Here is a 20,668-nt window from a genome sequence, read left to right as displayed (position 1 = left end):
CTACACTAGTTAATGACGGAGCTGGACTCAGCCTGGGTTTGTTGTTTTGTTGTTGTTTTTCCTAAGCCCTTGCTTTTAGGTAGTTTGCTGTTTTTTGGTATGTGCCTTATACATAAAGAAAAAGAGATACTAGCCAGTGAACAGTACTTCTATCATTGGGTCAGCATGGTTTAGAGCTCCGCATGTATCGTTCACTCCTTTGCAGCTCCCTGTGGGTCAGGTACTGTAATGCCCCTGTCTCACAGGTGGGGAGATGAAGGCACAGGGAACTAGTAGGCAAGTGTGCACAGCTTTCAAGTGGGAATTTGAACCCAGGTAGTTTAATATCAGAATGTGTGTTCTTAACCAGTACCCTGTGACGAGTAAGAGAGAGTTGGTGCCTTTCTTCAGGACTGATGTCTTATTTATGATTCATTTAGGGTAAGATCCATGCTAAGTCCCCAGTCTTCTGGGTTCTCTTATTACTTTGGACAAATCTCCATTAACACATTGCTACAGTCTCTTACAAGTTTTGTCTACTAGTCCTGAGGACCGGGGTTCTTCATTTATATTTGATTGCCCAGAGGACATGGTTGGGCATATTTTGGGCACAGTAGATACTGACCAAATCTAGGGCAGTGTTTTTCTTATGCTATGACAGTTTTTTCCCCCTTTTATATTGTGAAGCCACTGTCTCTCTCATGTTCGTGTTCTTTTTCTTGCTTTGTTTATAGGTTTTTACCTTTTTTTCTTCCTTGCCTTCTATTTGGTCGTCTTTAAGGTGATTCTTTTAAAAGCAGCCCCCTCTTCTTAAAAGATACAGGGCTCTCTCTCTAAATGAACTGCTGTCTCGATCCAGCTGTCTTCCTGTCATCTTCTGATTGTCTCATTCATCATCATCGAATACTATTAAGTGTCTTTTAGCACTTTGTGCTGTGCTAGGCATTCTATAAGCAAATAAAACAGACATGGTCCCTGATTTTGAGGAATTTCTAATTTAAACCAGCTTTGGAGCTCTTTAAAGACACCACTGATCTCCAAGAGGAAAGAATTTTAAACTGGGGACTGCTTGAGGACAGTCTTAATGAAGTGGTGACCAATCACAATTTCACTCTTCCCAGATTGTAGCTGGCTCTTTCCCCCTGCTTTGCGTTAAAAAGAATGTGCCTCCTGTCTGAGAATCTCTGCACATGTTATTTCCTGTGCTTCAATAGCTTTCTACTATCACCCAGCTTTCATTTAGTTAATACCTTTTCTTCCATTAACATATAAATCAACCTATTTCTTTGCAGAAATTCTAAGAAAACTTACTGACTAGATCTGATCTGCTCTCTCTGCCTACCTCCCTGTTTTTTGTCCAAGTGGTCTTCCTCATCACAGTATTTTCTTATTCTTAGTTCTCACCATTATAGGTACTTACTATTAATGAACTGATCGCTTTTAGAATTAAGTTCTTCTCAACTACCCATCACCACCTGATTATCCGTCCTCTTCATCAAGTCATAATCTTTGCGTTCAGCAATCTCTCACTGATTGCTGTAGTGTGTATGTCAAGTAAAAATGATGCATGTGAATTGCAAGGTGGAATTGCAAATATTGTGAGAGTTGCAGGATTTCTTGATGGTGACCAAGTGTCCTGGAAGAAGTGATTGACAGAAAGAAGGCTTTGTGGGTTAGGTCAGTAAACAACTGAAAGAAAACGAGACTATTAGGATTGGCTTTTAAAAAAATAAAGAATGATTTGAATATCAAAAAATACAGTCCTGTCAGGAAAGTTACCTTTGTGGTTGTGCTTGGGGTCAAATAGAAAGTAAAAGACTTTGAATTGTGTTTGGTTGTGCAATTTTATCAGAAAATCACATACGTACACAGACTGAGTCAGTATTTGATTTTTAGTTTAAAAATGTGATGTTTTTACAATTCTAATTGAACATTTGTTAAATTTAATATAAGACAAATTTATTTCCATATTATTTAGTTTTATCTTTGAAGATAAAGTTCCAGAGAAATAAAGTCAGGTCTCTGTTGTAAGTGAATTCACCTTAAGTCATCTTTTTCTTCATTAACCATCCTTAAACAACAAGGGGCTCTTGTATTTTATTACTGCCTGTATCTGATGCTAGCTTGAAGTTCCTTTCTGACTTCTGATAGATACCCAATGCATGTTTGTTGAATAGTGAACTAAGAAATAACTGTTGTTGTGAAAACCTCACTTGAGCGCCAGTCTTAAATCTGAAGACCTGCTGTTTCTTCTAATGAGGCTTACAGTACTTGTTTTATTCACAGGGTAACAGACTCCCTGGACACCCTTTCGGAAATTTCCTCGAATAAACAGAATCATTCTTATCCTGGTAAGTTTACACAATTTTATGTTCCTAATCGTTGTTCCTTTGCTTTTATTTATTGAAAAATTTTTATTGTGAAGTATTTGTGTATACAAAAGGGCATATAAATGTATTCATACAGTTACTGTAATGATAAAGCAAACATCTTTTACCCGTCTGCTAGGTGAAGATGACCTGTACTGGGGGGGGCCTCTGAGTGTCCCCAGCCTCCTCTGCCTCCCTTTTCATATACTTTGTCCTCAGGTTATGAGTCTTGAACTTTATGTTCATTATTTCCTTGACTTACTTTATATCTTTATCACCCATATATAGATGTATTAATAAATAATATATATTAGGAAATACATATGTATTTGATTGTCATTGGCTATTTTGTTAGTGTTCCACTGAAACATAGTAGTTATTCTATATTTGATGGATGTTTGTGTTATGTCCGTTTTTGGTTTTTTTTTTTACCGTTACAAACTAGACCATTGTACACATTTGCAAACGTTTCCCTAGGATGGCCAGGTGTGGTCTGTCCATATCTTCACCCTCCCTGGGCAGTGCCGGACTGTTGGCAGAGCACATGCTCATGAGCAGGGATGACAGCCCCTGCTGCTCTTTACCTCCCCAACAGTAGTCCTGCTTGATTTAGAACTCTTCACCCATCTGATGGATTTAAGCTGCATCTCGTGGTTTTAACTTGCATTTTCCAGATTACAGATGAGGTCGAGCCTCATGTTTACGAGCCATTTGCATTTCCTCTTTTGTGACGTAACTGTTCAAGTCTCTTGCCCCTTTTTCTTTTGGTTGGTTTATCTTACTCATTTGTAGGTTTCTTTCTATACCTCGGACACTAATATTTTGCTAGTTTTGTGTGTCGCGAATACCTTGCTTGCCTGTCTGGTGTCTTTTGATAAACAGAAATATTTAAATTTTAAGTAGTCAAAATAGGAAGCCATTATGTTTTCATGTTTTATCTTAAGAAATCTTTTTCTGAGGGCATTTGGATGGCTCAGTCAGTTAAGCAACTGGCTTCGGCTCAGATCATGATCACGGTGAGTTCAAGCCCCACGTTGGGCTCCGTGCTGACAGCTCAGAGACTGGAGCCTGCTTCAGATTCTGTGTCTCCGTCTCTCTCTGCCCCTCCCCTGCTCATGCTCTGTCTCTCTCTGTCTCCAGAAATAAATAAACGTTAAAAATAAACAAAAAAAGAAAGAAAACCTTTTCCTGGAACAGACCTCACACAGATATTTTCCTGTACTGCTTTCTAAAAGTTTTGTATTTTTGCCTTTCATATTTGTCAGTTCACCTGGAATTTTGTGTATGGTAAGGGCCTAATTTCATTTTTTTCCATAGGATAGCCATCTGTGAAAGAGTGATTTGTATAATACCAGTCCTTAAAAATTTGTTGAGATTAATTTTATGGCTTATGGATTTTCCCCATTATAATAGGTGTGGAGTAGTACCTCATTGTTTCCATCTGAAGTTCCCTGATGGTGTATGATGTATTAGTTTGCTAGAACTAGCATAACAAAGTACCACAGACAGTGTGGCTTCAACAAATCCGTTTTTCTCAAAATTCTGGAGGCAAAATCAAGCTGTTCACAGAGTTGGTTTCTTCTAAGGCTCATGCCGTGCCTCGTAGATGGTGGTTTCCTCCCATGTCTTAGCATAGTCTTCCTCCATATGTGTCTGTGTCTTAATCTCTTTTTATAAGGACACCAGTCATGGATTAGGGCTGACCTGTATGACCTGATTTTAACTTAATTGACATTTTAAAGGCCTGGTCTCCAAACACAGTCACATTCTGAGGTCCTGGGGATTAGGATTTCAACATATGAATTTAGAGGCAGGGGCACAATTCAGCTGATGACACAGTTCAGCTGATAACACAGTTGAGGATACTTGCATATATTTGCCATCTGTATATTTTCTTTTTTTTAATTAATTTTATTTTTTAAAAATTTACATCCAAATTATTTAGCATATAGTGCAACAATGATTTCAGGAGTAGATTCCTTAATGCCCCTTACCAATTTATCCCATCCGCCCTCCCACAAACCCTCCAGTAACCCTCTGTTCTCCATATTTAAGAATCTCTTATGTTTTCTCTCCCTCCCTGGTTTTATATTATTTTTGTTTCCCTTCCCTTATGTTCATCTGTTTTGTCTCTTAGAGTCCTCATATGAGTGAAGTCATGTGATTTTTGTCTTTCTCTGACTAATTTCACTTAGTGTAATACCCTCCAGTTCCATCCACGTAGTTGCAAATGGCAAGATTTCATTCTTTTTGATTGCCGAGTCATACTCCATTGTGTATATATATACCACATCTTCTTTATCTGTTCATCCATCGGTGGACATTTGGGCTCTTTCCATACTTTGGCTATTGTTGATAGTGCTGCTGTAAACATGGGGGTGCATGTGTCCCTTCTAAACACCACACCTGTATCCCTTGGATAAATGCCTAGTAGTGCAATTGCTGGGTCATAGGGTAGTTCTAGTTTTAGTTTTTTGAGGAACCTCCATACTGTTTTCCAGAGTGGCTGCATCAGCTTGCATTCCCACAATCTGTATATTTTCTTTGGTGAATTGTTCATTCTGGTCTTCTGCTCATTTATAAATTGTGTTCATTGTTTTCTTACTGTTGAGTTTTAAGAGTTCTTTGTATATTTTGAATGCTAGACCTTTGTTAGAATGTGTTTTGCATATCTTTTCTCTAGTCTGTGGCTTGTCTTTTCATTGTCTTAACAGTCTACACCAGGGTAGAAGTTTTTAGTTTTAGTAAAGTCCAAGTTAACATTTTTTTTCATGGATTATGCTTTTGGTGTTGTATGTGAAATGTCATTGTTAAACTCAAGTTCATCCTGATTTTCTCCTGTGTTATCTTTTTAGGAGTTTTATAGTTTTGTGTTTCCCATGTAGATCTATGATACATGGAGTTAGTTTTTGTGAAAGGTGTGAAGTCTGTCTGGATTCTTTTTTTTTTTTTTTTTTGTATATTTTAGGACTGTTCGTTAAAAAGTCTATCCTTTCTCCATTGAATTGCCTCTGCTCTTTTGTCAAAGATCAGTTGACTGTGTGAGTCTATTTCTGGGCTCTCTCTTCTGTTCCACTGACCTGTTATCTTTCACTAATACCACGTTGTCTTAATTAATGTAGCTTTATAGTAATTCATCAAGTTTAGTAGTGTCAGTCTTCATGGTCTTCTCCCGCAACATTATGCTGGTTATACTGTGCCTTTTGCTGGTTATACTGTGCCTTTTGCCTCTCCATATAAACTTTCCAATTAGTTGATATCCACAAAACAATTTGTGGGATTTTGATTGGGATTGCATTAATTATATAGATCACACTGAGAAGAGCTATCATCTTAACAATATTGAGTCTTCCTATCCATGAACATTGAATCCATTTATTTAGATCTTACTTGTTTTTTTTCATTAGAGTTTTATAATATTCCTCTTATAGATTTTGTGTTTTATTAGATTTATACCTAAATATTTCATTTTTTTGGTGTTAATGTAAATTGTATTGCTTTTTAAATAATTCTTTTTACATTATATCAGCTTTCTTTTGGTCAAATAATTGCTTTTCTATTAGTTGTCTTATAACTTTTCTACATCCTATGCTTTTGGAATACTTTATAAATAGAATATGGTTGGATTTCACTTGTTAAAAAAATATGGTTTGACAATGTTTTCCTTTTAACCTGAGAGTTTCACCTAATTACATTTATTGTAAATACTCATATATTTGGATTTATTTATGCTGTTTTCAATTTTTTCAATTTTTATACTTGTTTTTCTTTCTTGACTTTATTCTAGTTACATTTCTGTCCTTTTTTTTCATTCCATTCTGTACTTGAATGAAAGTTGTGAACATACTTCTTAGTAATTACTATAGGTGCTTTGACATATATACCTAGCAAAGTCTACAGTTAAGCATTATATGTACTCTTTCCCAAATGACAGAGAATCCTTAGAAACTGAGTTATTCATCTATTTGATTTCCTCCCCAAATTTTGCATTTTTATAATAGCTTTTTTAAAGTTTATTTATTTATTTTGAGAGAGAAAGGGAGCAAATGGGGGAGCGACAGAGTGTGGAGATGAGAATCCACGCTCAGTGTGGAGCCCTATGTGGGGTTCCATCTCCAAACTATGAGATCATGGCCTGAGCCAAAATCAAGAGCCAGACACTTAACCAATTGAGCTACCCAGGGACCCCTATTTATAATGGGTTTTTTAGTATAATTAATAACCAATATTTAATTTGCTCATGTATTTACCAGTGTCATTAATCTTCAGAACTTTAACTTGGGATATTCCACTCCTACCACGTGTATATTTTTTGAAATTTCTTTTAGAAAGTGTCTGTCTCTCATGTTTTTGTCTTTTCTAATAATAGTTTTATTGGGTAAAAGTAAAAATTGGTGAAAATTTGAGTTTGAGAGATGTTTTCTCGTTGCACATTGACAGTATAATTTTACTATTTTCTATCTTCTGTCACTTTTTTTGTGAAGTCTGTGAGTCTATCTAATCTATACTGTTGTAGGTAATTTGTCTTTCTTTTTGATTGCTGTTAAAGATCTTCTCTGTTTCCTTTGTGTTGTACGGTTTCACTATGACGTGTCTAGAGGGAGATTTCTTTTCATCCTGTTTGCTATCATGGGTCTTCCTGGATCTGGGAATTACTATCTTTGATAAATTCTGTAGAACTCTTGTCTGCATACTTAAAAAATATTTCTTCCTTCTACCTCTTTATTATCTCCTTTGGAAGCTCTGATGAGTAGTGTGGTAGACTTTCCCATGCCTCTTTCATATTTTTCACATTTTAGTCTCTCTGGACTGCATTCTAGACAACTTCAGCTCTGTCTTCATGTTTCCTGATTCTTTCTTCAACCATGTTTATTATGCTGTTTAATCCACCCACAAAGTTTTTAGTTACAAAATTTGCATTTCTTGTTTCCTTTTTACAACTGTTTTGTTGTCACTTATTTTTGCTTGTTATTTCCTCATGTTTTTTCTTTTATCTCTTTAAACATTTGAAATATTGTTATCATTTATGTTAAGTAGTTTCATATCTGAAGTCTTCATGTGTCTGATTCTGCCGTCTGGTTCTGTGAATCTAGCTTATGGTACTTTCTTTACTTGTGAGTTTTGTGATTTATTATTGTGAGATGCTTATTTTACTCAGAATTTAATGTACAGGAATTCTTTGAAGCCTGGGTTCATGCCTCCAGAGAAGATTGTGTGTTCTTCTGCCAGTTAATCCTGGAGGCACTGACAACCCGGGACTACTTTAATTTACAGTCCTTGCAGTTTTTCTTTTTATTACACAGATAAAATTTGGCTTATCACAGATTTTGAAGGGAGGAAATTTTGCTGCCTTCTGAGCATTAAGGTTGACACAAGTGTTTGTTTTATCTTTGTCAGAATGGTATTTCATTTTGTTTCTCGTTTAACCTTACACTGAGGGTGAGCTGGTTGGGATCCACGTTTTAACAGAGAGTCTAGCATTAGAATCCCCATCTTCTTAGGCCCTGGGCTTTATGCCCTTTCCCATCTCTGGTGCAGCCAGTAAGGCAGAAGCCAAAATTCTCTAGAAGTTAGTGGCAATCCTGTGGCACAAGGTGATAGATTGCTTTGGTGCTTGGTTACTTCTCATGTGCTCTCTGTTTGGTTGTTGGTCTCTCTGAAATTTGCCTTTGTATCAGCTCAATAATATATATATTTTTAAGTACAGTTGTTTAAAATTATACTCGCTTCAAGTTGAGAGATTCATTCAGCACATCTGCTTGCCATAGCTTTCCAGAACTGGAAATCTTACTTTTTTTTAAAAACATCTTTTTAAAAATGTACATTTCATGAATTATTTTTTTTTAATAATTCTGTCATTGGGGATGCCAAGAATCGTAAACTCTGAAATTTGTTCAGTATTTTATAAATGGAATATATTTAGTGATAGTGTTTTTAAACCATTTTATCCTTTATGTGATTTATCAAGATGATAAATATTTGAGTAAAAAGATTCAGCTCTATCATTATACAGTTTTATTTGGTTTTCAAGAAATTTTATAATAGAAACCTCCAAATGTAATGTTATGATCTTAACTTACTGATACACATATGCATAGTTTGATGAGAAAGGTAAGATAAAAATTCATCAAAAAATCTAAACCACTGTTATATTCTGTATGTACTTATTTTCTTTGCTTTCTGTTCCCAAAGAAACATTGGGTAGACTAGAACACCTGCAGAAGGATAAAAGGTAACTTTTAATGAGGACTGCAAATTTGTGATTTATCTTTCCTTTTTGACCTTAACTTTGACATTTAGGTTTTAGGAGAAGTTTCAGTACGACTTCTGCTTCTTCCCAGAAAGAGATTAACAGAAGAAATGCTTTTGCCAAGTGAGTATTAAGAAGATTTAGAAAAACACTTTTCAAGATGAACATGACAGGATTCTGTGAAGAAAGAAAATAGATTTTGTATCTTTTACATTGCTCGGTAGAATTTTAGCACTTAGGAGAAAAGGTGTGAGTGTATTGAGGAGAGTCCTCCCTCCCACCCTCACAAGCTCAATTAAAAATGTCACTAGTGACAGAGTGGTATACTGCATTTATTTTCAGAGGGGTTTAGTACTGTTAATAAGACTTAGAGGAATTTATATTTTGTGTTATCATAGGGTGGATTGATTTTAAACTGTTTACTTAGAGACTTGAGTTAATATTTTTGGCAACACAGGAAAGAAATGTCAGGTCTTTCTGCATAAAGTGATCTTACTGCTATTTTAAAAAATACTCCTACTTCCTCTAGTAGAGTATACTGCTCAAAATGGTTTTTGTTGTTGTTGTTTCTTTATAGAATCTTTTTTTCCTTTTTCATTTCTATTTATTTCCTTCAGACCCACTTTACTCTCCTGAATATTTTTCTGACACTTTTGGGAACTTTTTTTCTTTTAGAGGAATATAAGCCTCTTCTAGATTGAATGGGTTAAGGAGTTCTTTTTTTTTTTTTTTTTTTTTTTAATTCTTCCAATTAATCTAAAGACTAATGGCTGGGGCTGTGTATGTATTGGGGTGGGGTCAGGGTGGGGTGGGGAAAGGAAAATGGTCTGAGTGAGTAGGGAAGTGCGCAATCTTGCTTGGGTGTGGTGCTCTGGAAGCCACTAGAAATGGTGCCCAGGCACTGGAATGTGGCAGTGAACTGAGCACCAAGCAGGCAGTTTATGTAATAATCTGGTGAGAAGTTACAGGGGGTGTCACAAGGATTGCAGATGTCACTTGCCAACCTTGATTGTCCCACGACACTGCTAGGTATTGTTTAGCAGAGGTGGCCAGGGGTTCTGTTTTTTTTCTTTCCATAAAACCTTCACCAATTTTGAGAATGTTGAAATTGGTCTCCTCACTTGAGTAGCTGAGAGAGTTTAGGGCCGTGACTCTCTGTTCCAGTTTCTTGAAGACATCCAAGCCTTCTTAGGCAGAATGGAAGAAATACGAGGAAGAGGCCGCCTGGATATAAAGGACTCTCGGGGGGGGGGGCGAGGACAGGGGGAGTGTCAGAGGCCATGTGCAGTGCTGGGGGTTGGAGAGCACAATGTCCAGGGAAGCGAGGGAAGGAGGAGAAATCTGAACCACGGGCTTACGCAGCAGGTATGGTTACACACCAGATAATGTCTGACACGAGGGGAGAACATTGGTACCTCTCTTTGTTTTCTATAAAAATAAAAAGAAATGAAGCTCTACTGATACTTTGTACAGATTGAGACTAGCGCCTGTTTAAAAAAAAGAGAGAAAGAAATACACTTTTATTAAGGGTATAAAATCAATTTTTAAAATAATTTATTTTTGCTTATAGAGTACATGACTAAAATATCTGGTGGCTGCTCTTCTAAGGAACAAAAGAAAAACTTTGGGTGTTACTAGGAGCCCCGTCTCTGATCTTGGGGTAGGGGAAGATTAGAGCGACGGATGACCTTCTGTGGGCACAGAGTTGGTCGGGTGTTGTGTGTTATTAGGCTGGAAGCACGATGTATTCTGAAGACTGTGGGTTGAAAAATGAGTTTATTGAGATTCCCCATGCACTACCATTTTCTTGTTCATTCATATGGAAATAAATGATACTTCAGAAGAAACCTGGAAAATGTAGAGGTGACGAACATTCCTGGGGAGGAAACATGAAGGATTTGGGCAAAGGACATGCCTGCCCCACATGAGAGAGGAAGTGAGGAAAGGGAACAGGATGTTTTTCTGTGTCGTTTATTGAGTGACAGTGATGAATGCATTTCATTCAGAGGACAGAGTGATGGAGAGAGGGTCGAAGCAATTCTTCTGTCTTCAGAATTCTCTACCCCAAGAATGGGGGTAGAGGGAAAGGCGGCTTGGGATTTGAACCGGCACCACAGTGACCTGGTAGTCATGACGCATCCAGCCTGCATCTGTCTCTCTTCTGTCACTCATTCCTGTCCTTGCCAGCTTCTTTCAGCCCCTCTCTGTGTTACCACAGCACGTCCTGCCTGTGGAATCCAGCCTTTTGACACGGTTTATGTGGTCAGCTCACACGTGAATATCTTTAGGCAGAACTCCCATAATCCAGTTTGCTGCATGTTCCATTATTTCCATATCATCTGTTTGCATTTTCTGCCCGCCCCTTGAAGCTGCTCAGTTCTCAAACCCAGAATGAAGTCCACGTTCACTAGCACAGCATCTAAAGTCCTGCCAGCAGGCACAGCCCCTGTCTGTTTCTCCTGACTTCGTTCTCGTAGTGACTTCCTCGTAAGTGAGGCCTACGTGTCTCTTCCTCACTCAAGTATGTTCCCTGGCCCTTAAGGGAGGATAGAGTTCTTTCTCTTTTCTGCTCCTTCTGCACCATACACAGTCTTTATTGCAGTATTTATAACTATTTACTGACTATTCACAAATCCTAGAACCCAAGCCTGGGCCTGTCATTTCATACGTGGTCAATTAATGTTTTTGAATGAGTAAACAGAGCTCTGAAATGTACTGTAATTCTAAGTTTTGCACTTCCCGGAGCTTTTAGAACTTTGACATAAGTTGAATCAAATCATTCTTCTTAGAATGTTTAGTCTTTATCCAAACCATGAATTTTGGTTTAGATCTTGAATTCATGTATTCCTTCTTTCTTTTAAAACCTTTTTGATTATGAAAGTTGACTGTACATTTGAAAAATTATAAAAAGCTAAGTGCAGATAAAGATCATCTAGAATTTTATCACCTAGATGAGATTATTACTCCCATTTGGTGTATACTTTCCCAATTTTTTTTTCTAAAGCATGTATCTGAATTTTAAACAAAGATGGACAAATCATACTCTACATACCCTTTGAAAGCTTTTTCCCTTAATAAATCCCCCATTCTTTAACAGATTTCCTTAGTGTGGCTTTTGTAAGGTCTTAAAGACTGTCCTGTGATATGGAAACATTTTTATGGCATACAAATTAATTTAAAAAATCACAATTTAACTAATAGTAGATGCCAAACTTTATATACATGTATTTGTTTCCTCCCCTTCCCACCTGTGTTTGTGTGTGTTCAGGTAAATATCCATCTTTATTTTCTTGTAGTTCTCTATTTTCTAACTTACGTATTTAGCTCTTTAATTTATTTTAATATACAGTGAGTAGTAGGTAGGAATCATATTCTTTTTCCCCAAGATGACTTTTACAACACCCCTAGCTGAATGTTCACTCCTGTCCCACTGATGTGAAGTTTTCCTTTTTAATCACATAAGAAAAAAAATTATGTGTGTTTTTCTAAGGTTTCTTTTCTGTGTCATATAAAAAGGACATTCTTCTGCCAGAGCCACATTGTTTATATTATTGTAACTTTAGAATTTAACATGACAGCTCTATAAATCTTTGCTGTGTTAGTTTTCAATTTTGTCTTAATTATCAGCACCCATTCATGGTTGTAAGAGCCTGGCCTTGGTGCCTGGACCAACTTGCACGTGAGCCCCACCTCTCCTCTTCACCATCATTAATTAAGCAAATAGCTTGATTTTTTTGAGCCTCAGATTTCTACTCCATTCGAAGGGAGATGGTCTCAAGGTCAGTGGTTGGGTGGGGTTGGATGAGATCACGAATGGGAAGTGTCTGGCACGCAGTGGGCGCTCAGGAAGTGATAGCGTCATTTTTGTGTGGACTGTGGAGTGACTGTGTGTGGTTGCAGACTGTGTGCCTCTGGGGGTGAATTTGGGTAGAATCAACACATACGTGTTGCTCTCCAGGAACAAAGCTCTTTCATTTATCTTTTGTATGTTCTTCAGTAAAGGTTTATACTTTTTCTAACAGGCACTATGTATTCTTTGTTAATTTTATCATTGTTATTTGTGCAGTTGGCATGATAAAGAATACTTCTTCCATTGTGTTTTCTAATTAGGATTCTATCACGTAGTGGCAAGTGTGGCTTGGGACAAGTCTTTGGACTTGAGTTTTCTTACCCGTAAAATCTGAGTGCCCTCCCTTTCTTACAGGGTGGTTAATGGGAGGAAATGAGACGTTGTGTGTGATAGTATATTAGAAACTATAGACCGTGAAATACAACAGAGAATAGGTAGGACCCGGCCTCTGTTCACAGTCAGGCACTGTGCAGTTTTGGTAGCGGGTTCCGCGTGGTCTCTGCTGTGGGGGTGGGAGAAGGGTTTGCTTTGAAGGAGAGGTGGTAGCAGACTGAGCATGCAGGGCCCCGCTGGTACTGGTTTCAGGAAAATCGTTTGGAGAGGCCTCAGGTCACAGGGAACAAGACCTTAGTGGCATTTGCACTGTGAGTGAGTTTCAGGTCAGTTATTTCCCGGTGACAGGAAGATCTGGGGCGGTACTGGCTCGAGGCCTGGCTGAGTTCCCTGTGTGGGTGCGCAGTAGTTTCGTTATCAGGGCAGCTCAGGGGCAGGTGCTGCGAGGCAGCACATTTTAAATCATGTTTTATAGAGAAAAGGAGAGGAGTCCTCCTCCCGGAAGCTAAGACCCTCCTTACTGTTAGTGGCAGGGAGGGTGGTAAACCCTTTGGTGTGACCAGAGTTCATTCATAGAAGATATATATACATTTATTTTATAAAGTTATAGAATAGCAGTTTTTAAACATTGTTTTCAGGTAAATAAATGTTTAAAAAGTGAATAAAAGGTCATTTTAATTTACTACAGTGCTAATGTTAGGTTCTTTTTTTTTTTTTTTTGGCTTTGATAATTGATAGCAGTTAAATAGGTTTTAAGTGTATTTTTTCTAGTTGCTATTTTATAGAAAGTATATATGTGTGTGTGTATGTATATTTAGAAATTGCTAGTGAAATCTTTTTTTATTAAATATTTTTTAATGTTTATTTATTTTTGAGAGAGAGAGCGAGCGAGGCAGGGGCAGAAAGAGAGGGAGACAGAATCCGAAGCAGGCTCCAGGCTCTGAGCTGTCAGCACAGAGCAGAGCCTGATGTGGGGCTCAAACTCGCAAACTGTGAGATCATGACCTGAGCCTAAGTCGGATGTTAACTGAGCCACCCAGGAGCCCCGACTAGTGAAATCTTCAATTCAGTTTAGGGTAGTATTAAAATAGCCAAGAGAAGACCATTTTAACTGTTGAACAAAAGTATATCCTCATATTGCTACTTAGAATAAAAGCAGCTTGTGAATGGATTGGGACCCTGGGGCGGGAAGGAGGAACGTGACAGCGTGCGGCCGAGTGCACGTACCGCTTGCGCTTGCGTACTGACGCTCTCCCCTGCTCTCCCTTTTGCACAGATGGAAACCTGCGCTGCGCCGCAGCTGGAGCGGGGCCCCCACCACGGGCGGCGTGGAAGGGAGCGTGAAGCTGCACGAGGGCTCCCAGGTCCTCCTCACGAGCTCCAATGAGATGGGGACCGTTAGGTACGTGGGCCCCACGGACTTTGCATCAGGGATTTGGCTGGGACTGGAGCTTCGAAGCGCCAAGGGGAAGAATGACGGAGCGGTGGGAGACAAGCGCTATTTCACCTGTAAGCCGAACCACGGAGTCTTAGTTAGGCCGAGCAGAGTAACCTATCGGGGAATAAACGGGTCAAAGCTTGTGGATGAGAGCTGTTGAAGTATTAAATACTAAATACTAATACTGCTGAAGTATTAAATGAGCTCACGTACGTACATAGGATAAAGAGTCCACAGCAAATGGTTCAGTTATCTAGCCATTGTTCTAGATTTGGAAGTAGAGCTATCTTCCTAGGAACCATTCTAACAATTCGGAGAGACCCCTTTAAAAAGCTGTCTGAGCCGTGGGCATCACGATTCATTTAAAACAAGTTCAAAATAAGCATTTTTAGAAGCTTTTGAAACTTTAGACCCAAGAACATTCTGAGACTTTGGGAAAAAATGGGTGCCGTTAGGTAACCGACTGACGGTGTTTACTCTTTGGCTTTTGCACATAATCCCGGATTTTCCATATGCCATAGTTGTGAGGGTTTTCACAGGCTTTGGTTAACATTTGACATTCACCTGGCCTTTCTCTGTCAAGTGTTTTTGGAGATTTTCTTTCCGTACTAAGAAGGACAATGAGAGAATAGTAGCTCTGTGATTAGTGTAGTTTTCCTATTTTTTGTTGAACTGATTTGCCCTTCCAGGAAGGCCACATCCAGAGATCTGCTAGAGCCCTGTAGGTGGTGGGCCTCTCAGCCTTTGCCAGATACAGAGTTCTTCTTTCCTCACCCAGGGTCTCTAACCGGCTGATGAACAGGGGGTCTCCTTTCCTACCTTTCCTCCATACAAAGTGTGTAATCACAGATTTTTCTTATGTATTGGCAACTGCCTCATGTGGATGAACTACAAAAAACCCATCATTAGATCTGTGAATTCAAGTCGCAATTGGAATTTTTTGCACATACTTGTCTAATTCCTTATTGGACATGTCTATAATAAAACACACGAAGCACTTTTAAAACGTAATGCACTTTCATCTTTGTGGAGAATTTGCCATTATTCTTTCCCGGGATATGAAAAACATTTAGAAAAAATTATATTTAAGAGAAGAGAGTAAATTAAGATGTGTTATGAAGCATATAATAGTTATTCATTTAAATGTTTATGATTTCTCGATGTTTTTTGGTTCTGTTCATAAAACTGGTGTTGTGTTTGCTATCACTGCTGTTTTTATATTTTCAGTCATTGCAGAATTCAGCCTATTACAGCCCTGTATCAGGTTTTTGTATTTCTTTTTGAGCACATGTTAACAAACTAGCCTTCAAAATAGAGTGATATAATGGAAAACGTTTGTGTCGTGGATATGTATTGACGTTTATGTCCTATGTGTATAAAGATTTATCTTTTATTGTAGATATTTAGACTTTACACAGAAATATTGGAACAGTTTATAAGATTAAAAGTATTCTTTAGAATGGAGCTCGCTTTGTGCTTAGAAATAATACGTTGAACTATTTTGCAATATACTATTTAAAAGCTAAATTCTGTTGCTTTGCTGCCTTTTTAAAAGTGTGGTATTTCAAATATTGCCAGAGCTATTTTCCTGATATACATTTGCAAAGTATGGCTGCTTTATAATCAAGGAATATTTTTATTGATTAAAGAAAATGCCTGTATTGCAATTCAGAAGTAAACTTATTTTATTATACAGCTTATTTCTTTAAAACTCTATTTATACCTTAATATGAAAATCATGACTACTCTGAACTTGGGTGTCCATAATTCTTCCTGTTAAATATGAAACACCCTAAGTTAGAAACAGTAATGCCAACACTAAGGTCAGGGAAACGGTTGTTCTCATATTTAGATTAGGATTATTAAATCCATATAATGTGTATGTTTACATATACTATACATACAGATTAGGTGTTTTCATTTGTGTTTTGCTGATTAACTGTCATTCATAGTTCACTTCTTGAGCATTAATAAAAAGGGAAGCTGTTTCGGTTTTGGAATGTTATCTTGTCATTTACCCGACCCGCACGGCCCCTTCTCTTGGTGATTCAGAGCACACGGGTTCATTCTTCACTTGTTTTCGTACCACTGTGACTTGGATTTGTCCCATCCTTCTAGTGTCTTCAAAAGTATCATGCTTTTGGGGCACCTGGGTGGCTCAGGCACTTGAGCGTCTGACTTCGGTTCAGGTCATGATCTCATGGCTTGTGGGTTCGAGCCTGCGTCGGGCCCTGTGCAGACAGCTCAGAGCCTGGAGCCTGCTTCGGATTCTGTGTCTCCCTCTCTCTCCGCCCCTCTCCTGCTCACACTCTGTCTCTGTCTCTCTCTCTCAAAATAAACACAATAAAAAAAAATTTTTTTTAAAGTATCATGCTTTCTACTAAGCAAGTAAAGTTGTGTTTTTATCCACCCTCCTGCTGTATCGTTTTGAAGGACAGAGAGCCATTTAAAAGAAGAAAGGGGTTTCTACAGTTTTCTAAAATTGCTTAACTTTCTTTTGTACCGGTGGGATTTCATTTGTTTATTAGGGTAGGATAGAATATTTTGAACTTAGATTTAAAAAACATATAAATAATTACCTACATTCTTCTAAAAAACTTTAATTTTCATTTTAGGGTAATTTGGTGGGAATAGTTTTTAAGTGCTCAAAAGTGTTTGGATGCAGACATTTGCGGACTCTGAACTTGGAGACGTGGCAGTCTTGTTCTGAGTGCCTTGTGCCCTCCTCTCCAAAACTGCATATGCCCCTCTCGTGTTTTATTTTTCTCCTCAGCATTTGCCATCCTTGGTCATGCTCAACTTTCTGCTCAGCATTATTTCTCTCTTCCCTGACTAGATGGAGGGGTGGATTTTGACTGGTTCATTGCTCTATCCCTGACACCTGGAGTAATGCTTGGCGCCTAGTGGATGCTCAGTGAATGCTTGTTGAATGAACAGAGGCAATGAAGGCCATCGACGGTTCAAAGTGGAGATTTATCTAGCTGACTTCAGACAGGTGGCCTCGAGAGACCCGGCCGTGGAACAGGTAATTGTGCTGGGGAAGGAAGGAAAGAGGACAAGAGAGGTTAGAGTCACGGTAGTCCAACTTTCCCCCACAACAGTGACCTGCAGAGGATAGAAAGATGGCAGGTGCTGGGTAGGAGAAGGGGAGGGCACAGCAACAGGGTCCCCTGAGGCACCAGCCTGTGTGTTTTCCCTGGGGCAGGGAGGGGCTTTGAATTTCTAGTTTGATAGGATGGCAAGTCAGAGGATGGAGTAGCATGTATGGTGTGATGCCGAGTGTGCCCGATGTTGGTCCGTGGTGCCAAACGTTTTTACTCCAGGGTTTCGTTTCGGACCATTTAGAATACATGATAGTATCATTTAAGCCGCACTGACCTATGGCTAGAGACCCAATGTATTAAGAATCCTTCTTAATTGAGAAATAGATCTAATAATTGTAACGACTCACTTGACAATTTTTATCTAAATGATTGACTCAGAGACATAATAGGTATCACCACATTGCAAGCCAGGGGGAGAATTTTTTTATTTTTCTTCATGCCATTTTTTTTCACTATACTTATAATACAAATACAGTAGTTAATACAAAACTCACATCATCACATATATTTTTAGTAATTATCTAATAATCTCCCTTGCTACACAGGCCCTTATTTCCAGTGTCACACGTAAAGCCGCTTGAACATTCGATGGACTTTCCTAATGACGCTTGTGTGTAGGCTGAACGAGTTAAATCGGACACGTTAAGATTTCGTGATAAGCAGAACACGATGCTTTTGCATAGGCAAAAAGAATTTCCTCTACCAAAATTTTTGCTAATGCTCCCTTTTCGCAGGAGGGGGAAAGAATTGGGGTTGATGGGCACATGTTACCCATGAGACTGTATTTTCATTGTGCTCGGTAGAAATGAAGCTGATTTTCTGCCTATGGCTTCTCCCTCGAGGAGAACACCAAGAGGTGTGGGAACCTTTTCTCCTCTTGTTCCTTTGGAATGTCTCAAGTGGGTGGAATCTTCATGCTGAAGCAGCAGCAAGCTTCAACATTTTCATCACATACTCTACGGTTCAGACAGGGCAGTGGGGTGCTCGCAGTGGTGCTGAGGGGAGCAGGAAGTTCTGAATTAGTAAAAAATTAGGCGCTAGCTTAAAATAAAATCTTCCTAAAGACCACTAGTGTCATTTAAAAAGTGCTCACGAATCTGGCTTAAATTCAGTTTTAAAATCCTAAATGAACAGACCGGTGTGCTGCTTCTGTAGATATTGAGGGTATTGACCCACGTGCACAGCTCTGGAGGAGTTTGGTCTCAGGGTTGGCTATTTTGTCAGAGTCATTTGAATTGGATAGGTGAAGTTAAATGGTCTCAGAAATCTACTTGAACTGCACTGGATTTGAATTTTACTCATTTCTGGAGTGTAGGGGGTGTCAGTACCCAGATGCTGTGTCCTCATTGGCCCGAGCCAATCTCCTAGAGCTTCAGTTCTTTGAGCTCCAGCCCAACAGAACTGAGGCTGGCTTTCCTCGAACTAGACTTACCTTCTTCAGGACTGAACTAATTACTCTTCACATAACAAACCAGACTGGCAGAGAAATGAATCCTGTTAAAATGATACACAAAGCTTCAAGCATTCTTTTTATTCTTGTTTAATATGACTTCTGAGATTCAGCTTAAATCTCAGTACGCAGGGCTACTGACATTGGCTGCCCCTGACAGTTCTCGTTATGAAGGAGAGGTGTTACTCTCCAATATCTTTGGAAAAAAATATCCTAAGATGGATTTTAAAATGAATCCTAACAGCCACAAAAAGTCCCATATCGATGGCAGGGAAAGTGAATTTTGCATTACAGATAACAGAGAAGAGTAAAGTGAAAAACGCCAGCCCCCTTTACTGACCCTGCTAGTGAAAGTGAATTTCTAATAAGAATTCCAATAGATTATATATATCAGTTCGAAGGATTGTGATTTTCTCAAATCCTCCTGCCCCTTTTTTAAAAAAAAAATTTTTTTTTTCAACGTTTATTTATTTTTGGGACAGAGAGAGACAGAGCATGAACGGGGGAGGGGCAGAGAGAGAGGGAGACACAGAATCGGAAACAGGCTCCAGGCTCTGAGCCATCAGCCCAGAGCCTGACGTGGGGCTCGAACTCCCGGACCGCGAGATCGTGACCTGGCTGAAGTCTGACGCCTAACCGACTGCGCCACCCAGGCGCCCCGCTCCTGCCCCTTTCTTGAAGGGAATAGAGTTTAGGGAATAAAGAAGTCGCCTGGAGTTTCGGGAGGCCTCACTTCACACTGCCCGGTGTGTGACCAAGGAGAGTCCAGTGCAATACTGTGCACTAGGCTCCTGTCTTGTATGAAACTTGACCAGCTGCTTATTGGTGCATATGCGTGCAAAAAGAATCTGCCTTTAACATTATTCTATTTCTTCTGAGAGCTGTGAGATACTGTACAAATATTATTTGAAATAATGCAAAAGTGTTAATTTTTTTTTTCTCTCAAGGAGTAGAGGTACTAAGATGTAGAAAATTTGCCTGCAGTCTTCACAATTTCATCTTTTGGTGGGACATTTGAACTGGCTCTCTTTGGAGATTCCCTATTTCTAGACGCACTATGAAGACATATTATCTGCAACAAGTTTCAAAGACTTGCTATCCAGTAACAGTAGGTGTGTCTATAAACCTGAGAAGAGGGATTCTGTACAATCCTCTGTAATTGGGAGAGCGGACTCCCGTTATCCTCGTTTAGGACCGCCTGACTCCACAGACACCTCCTGGTCCCAAACTTGTGGCTTATTCTGGGCTTTGTTCTGTGGCTCTGGGAGTGGAGAGCGGGAGGTGCAAATTGGCAGTGGACAGGAAGTGCATCAGACCTATCGTGAAATATCAGGTGTGGCAAAAGAGAACCTTCCAAAGATAAGTTTTATGATTTTACTTTGCCAATAAGTCTGCAGTTGTAACAGACATTAAGGGAAGTGAGTGGTGTGGTGCCGAAGGCGTGAAGGTTGTTAAATGGACGTGATTCTCATAGTCCTGCTGCTTTCTTTCAGGAAACCACCCGATTAACTTTCTTCGCTAATTTTATGGTTTGCTAAAGAGATCTTTGAATAGAAAGAATAAACAGAACTGAGACTATAAACTTCTTTCTGGTCCGCTTCTGTATAAAGACTAAACGTAATTTGGCTTACTGGGATGACACACTGAATTAATTGGCCTTGGCTCCCAATGCATTAGGGGTTAAGGTGTCAAGGTTAATGAAAGGCACACACGTGTGCCCACGCACCACTCCTTTCCTGTGGGTTTGGGGCCGGGTGTTGGGATTTGCCTCACACAGAGGTGAAGTCTCATATTGTTAAGTAAGGAAGTGAGGGTTCACCTAACTTGCTTGAGTCACAGGGGTTGGTAACTGCACCTGGGGCTCTTAGCTGCTGCCCGGTCTGCCTGCCGTCTCT

General features: G+C 39.1%; 1 protein-coding gene across 8 annotated transcripts in view; it reads left to right on the top strand.

Moving 5' to 3' along the window:
- The window catches only part of CLIP4 (CAP-Gly domain containing linker protein family member 4), a 98,990-nt gene that overhangs the window by 65,130 nt on the left and 13,192 nt on the right, over positions 1–20,668 (top strand). For 4 of the 8 annotated variants that reach the window (XM_047852176.1, XM_047852179.1, XM_047852177.1 and 1 more), the window contains exons 14-16: positions 2,266–2,330; positions 8,649–8,721; positions 14,058–14,290. In XM_047852176.1, coding sequence (XP_047708132.1) covers positions 2,266–2,330; positions 8,649–8,721; positions 14,058–14,290 — 371 coding nt within the window. Of the gene's footprint in view, positions 1–2,265; positions 2,331–8,648; positions 8,722–14,057; positions 16,220–17,055; positions 17,238–20,668 lie in introns of those variants that run through there. The other 4 variants (XM_047852178.1, XM_047852182.1, XM_047852181.1 and 1 more) reach the window with 4 other exon arrangements.

Source organism: Prionailurus viverrinus, chromosome A3 (genome assembly GCF_022837055.1).
Source record: "Prionailurus viverrinus isolate Anna chromosome A3, UM_Priviv_1.0, whole genome shotgun sequence".
NCBI lineage: Eukaryota > Metazoa > Chordata > Mammalia > Carnivora > Felidae > Prionailurus > Prionailurus viverrinus.
This window is presented reverse-complemented; position numbering and strand designations above follow the sequence as displayed.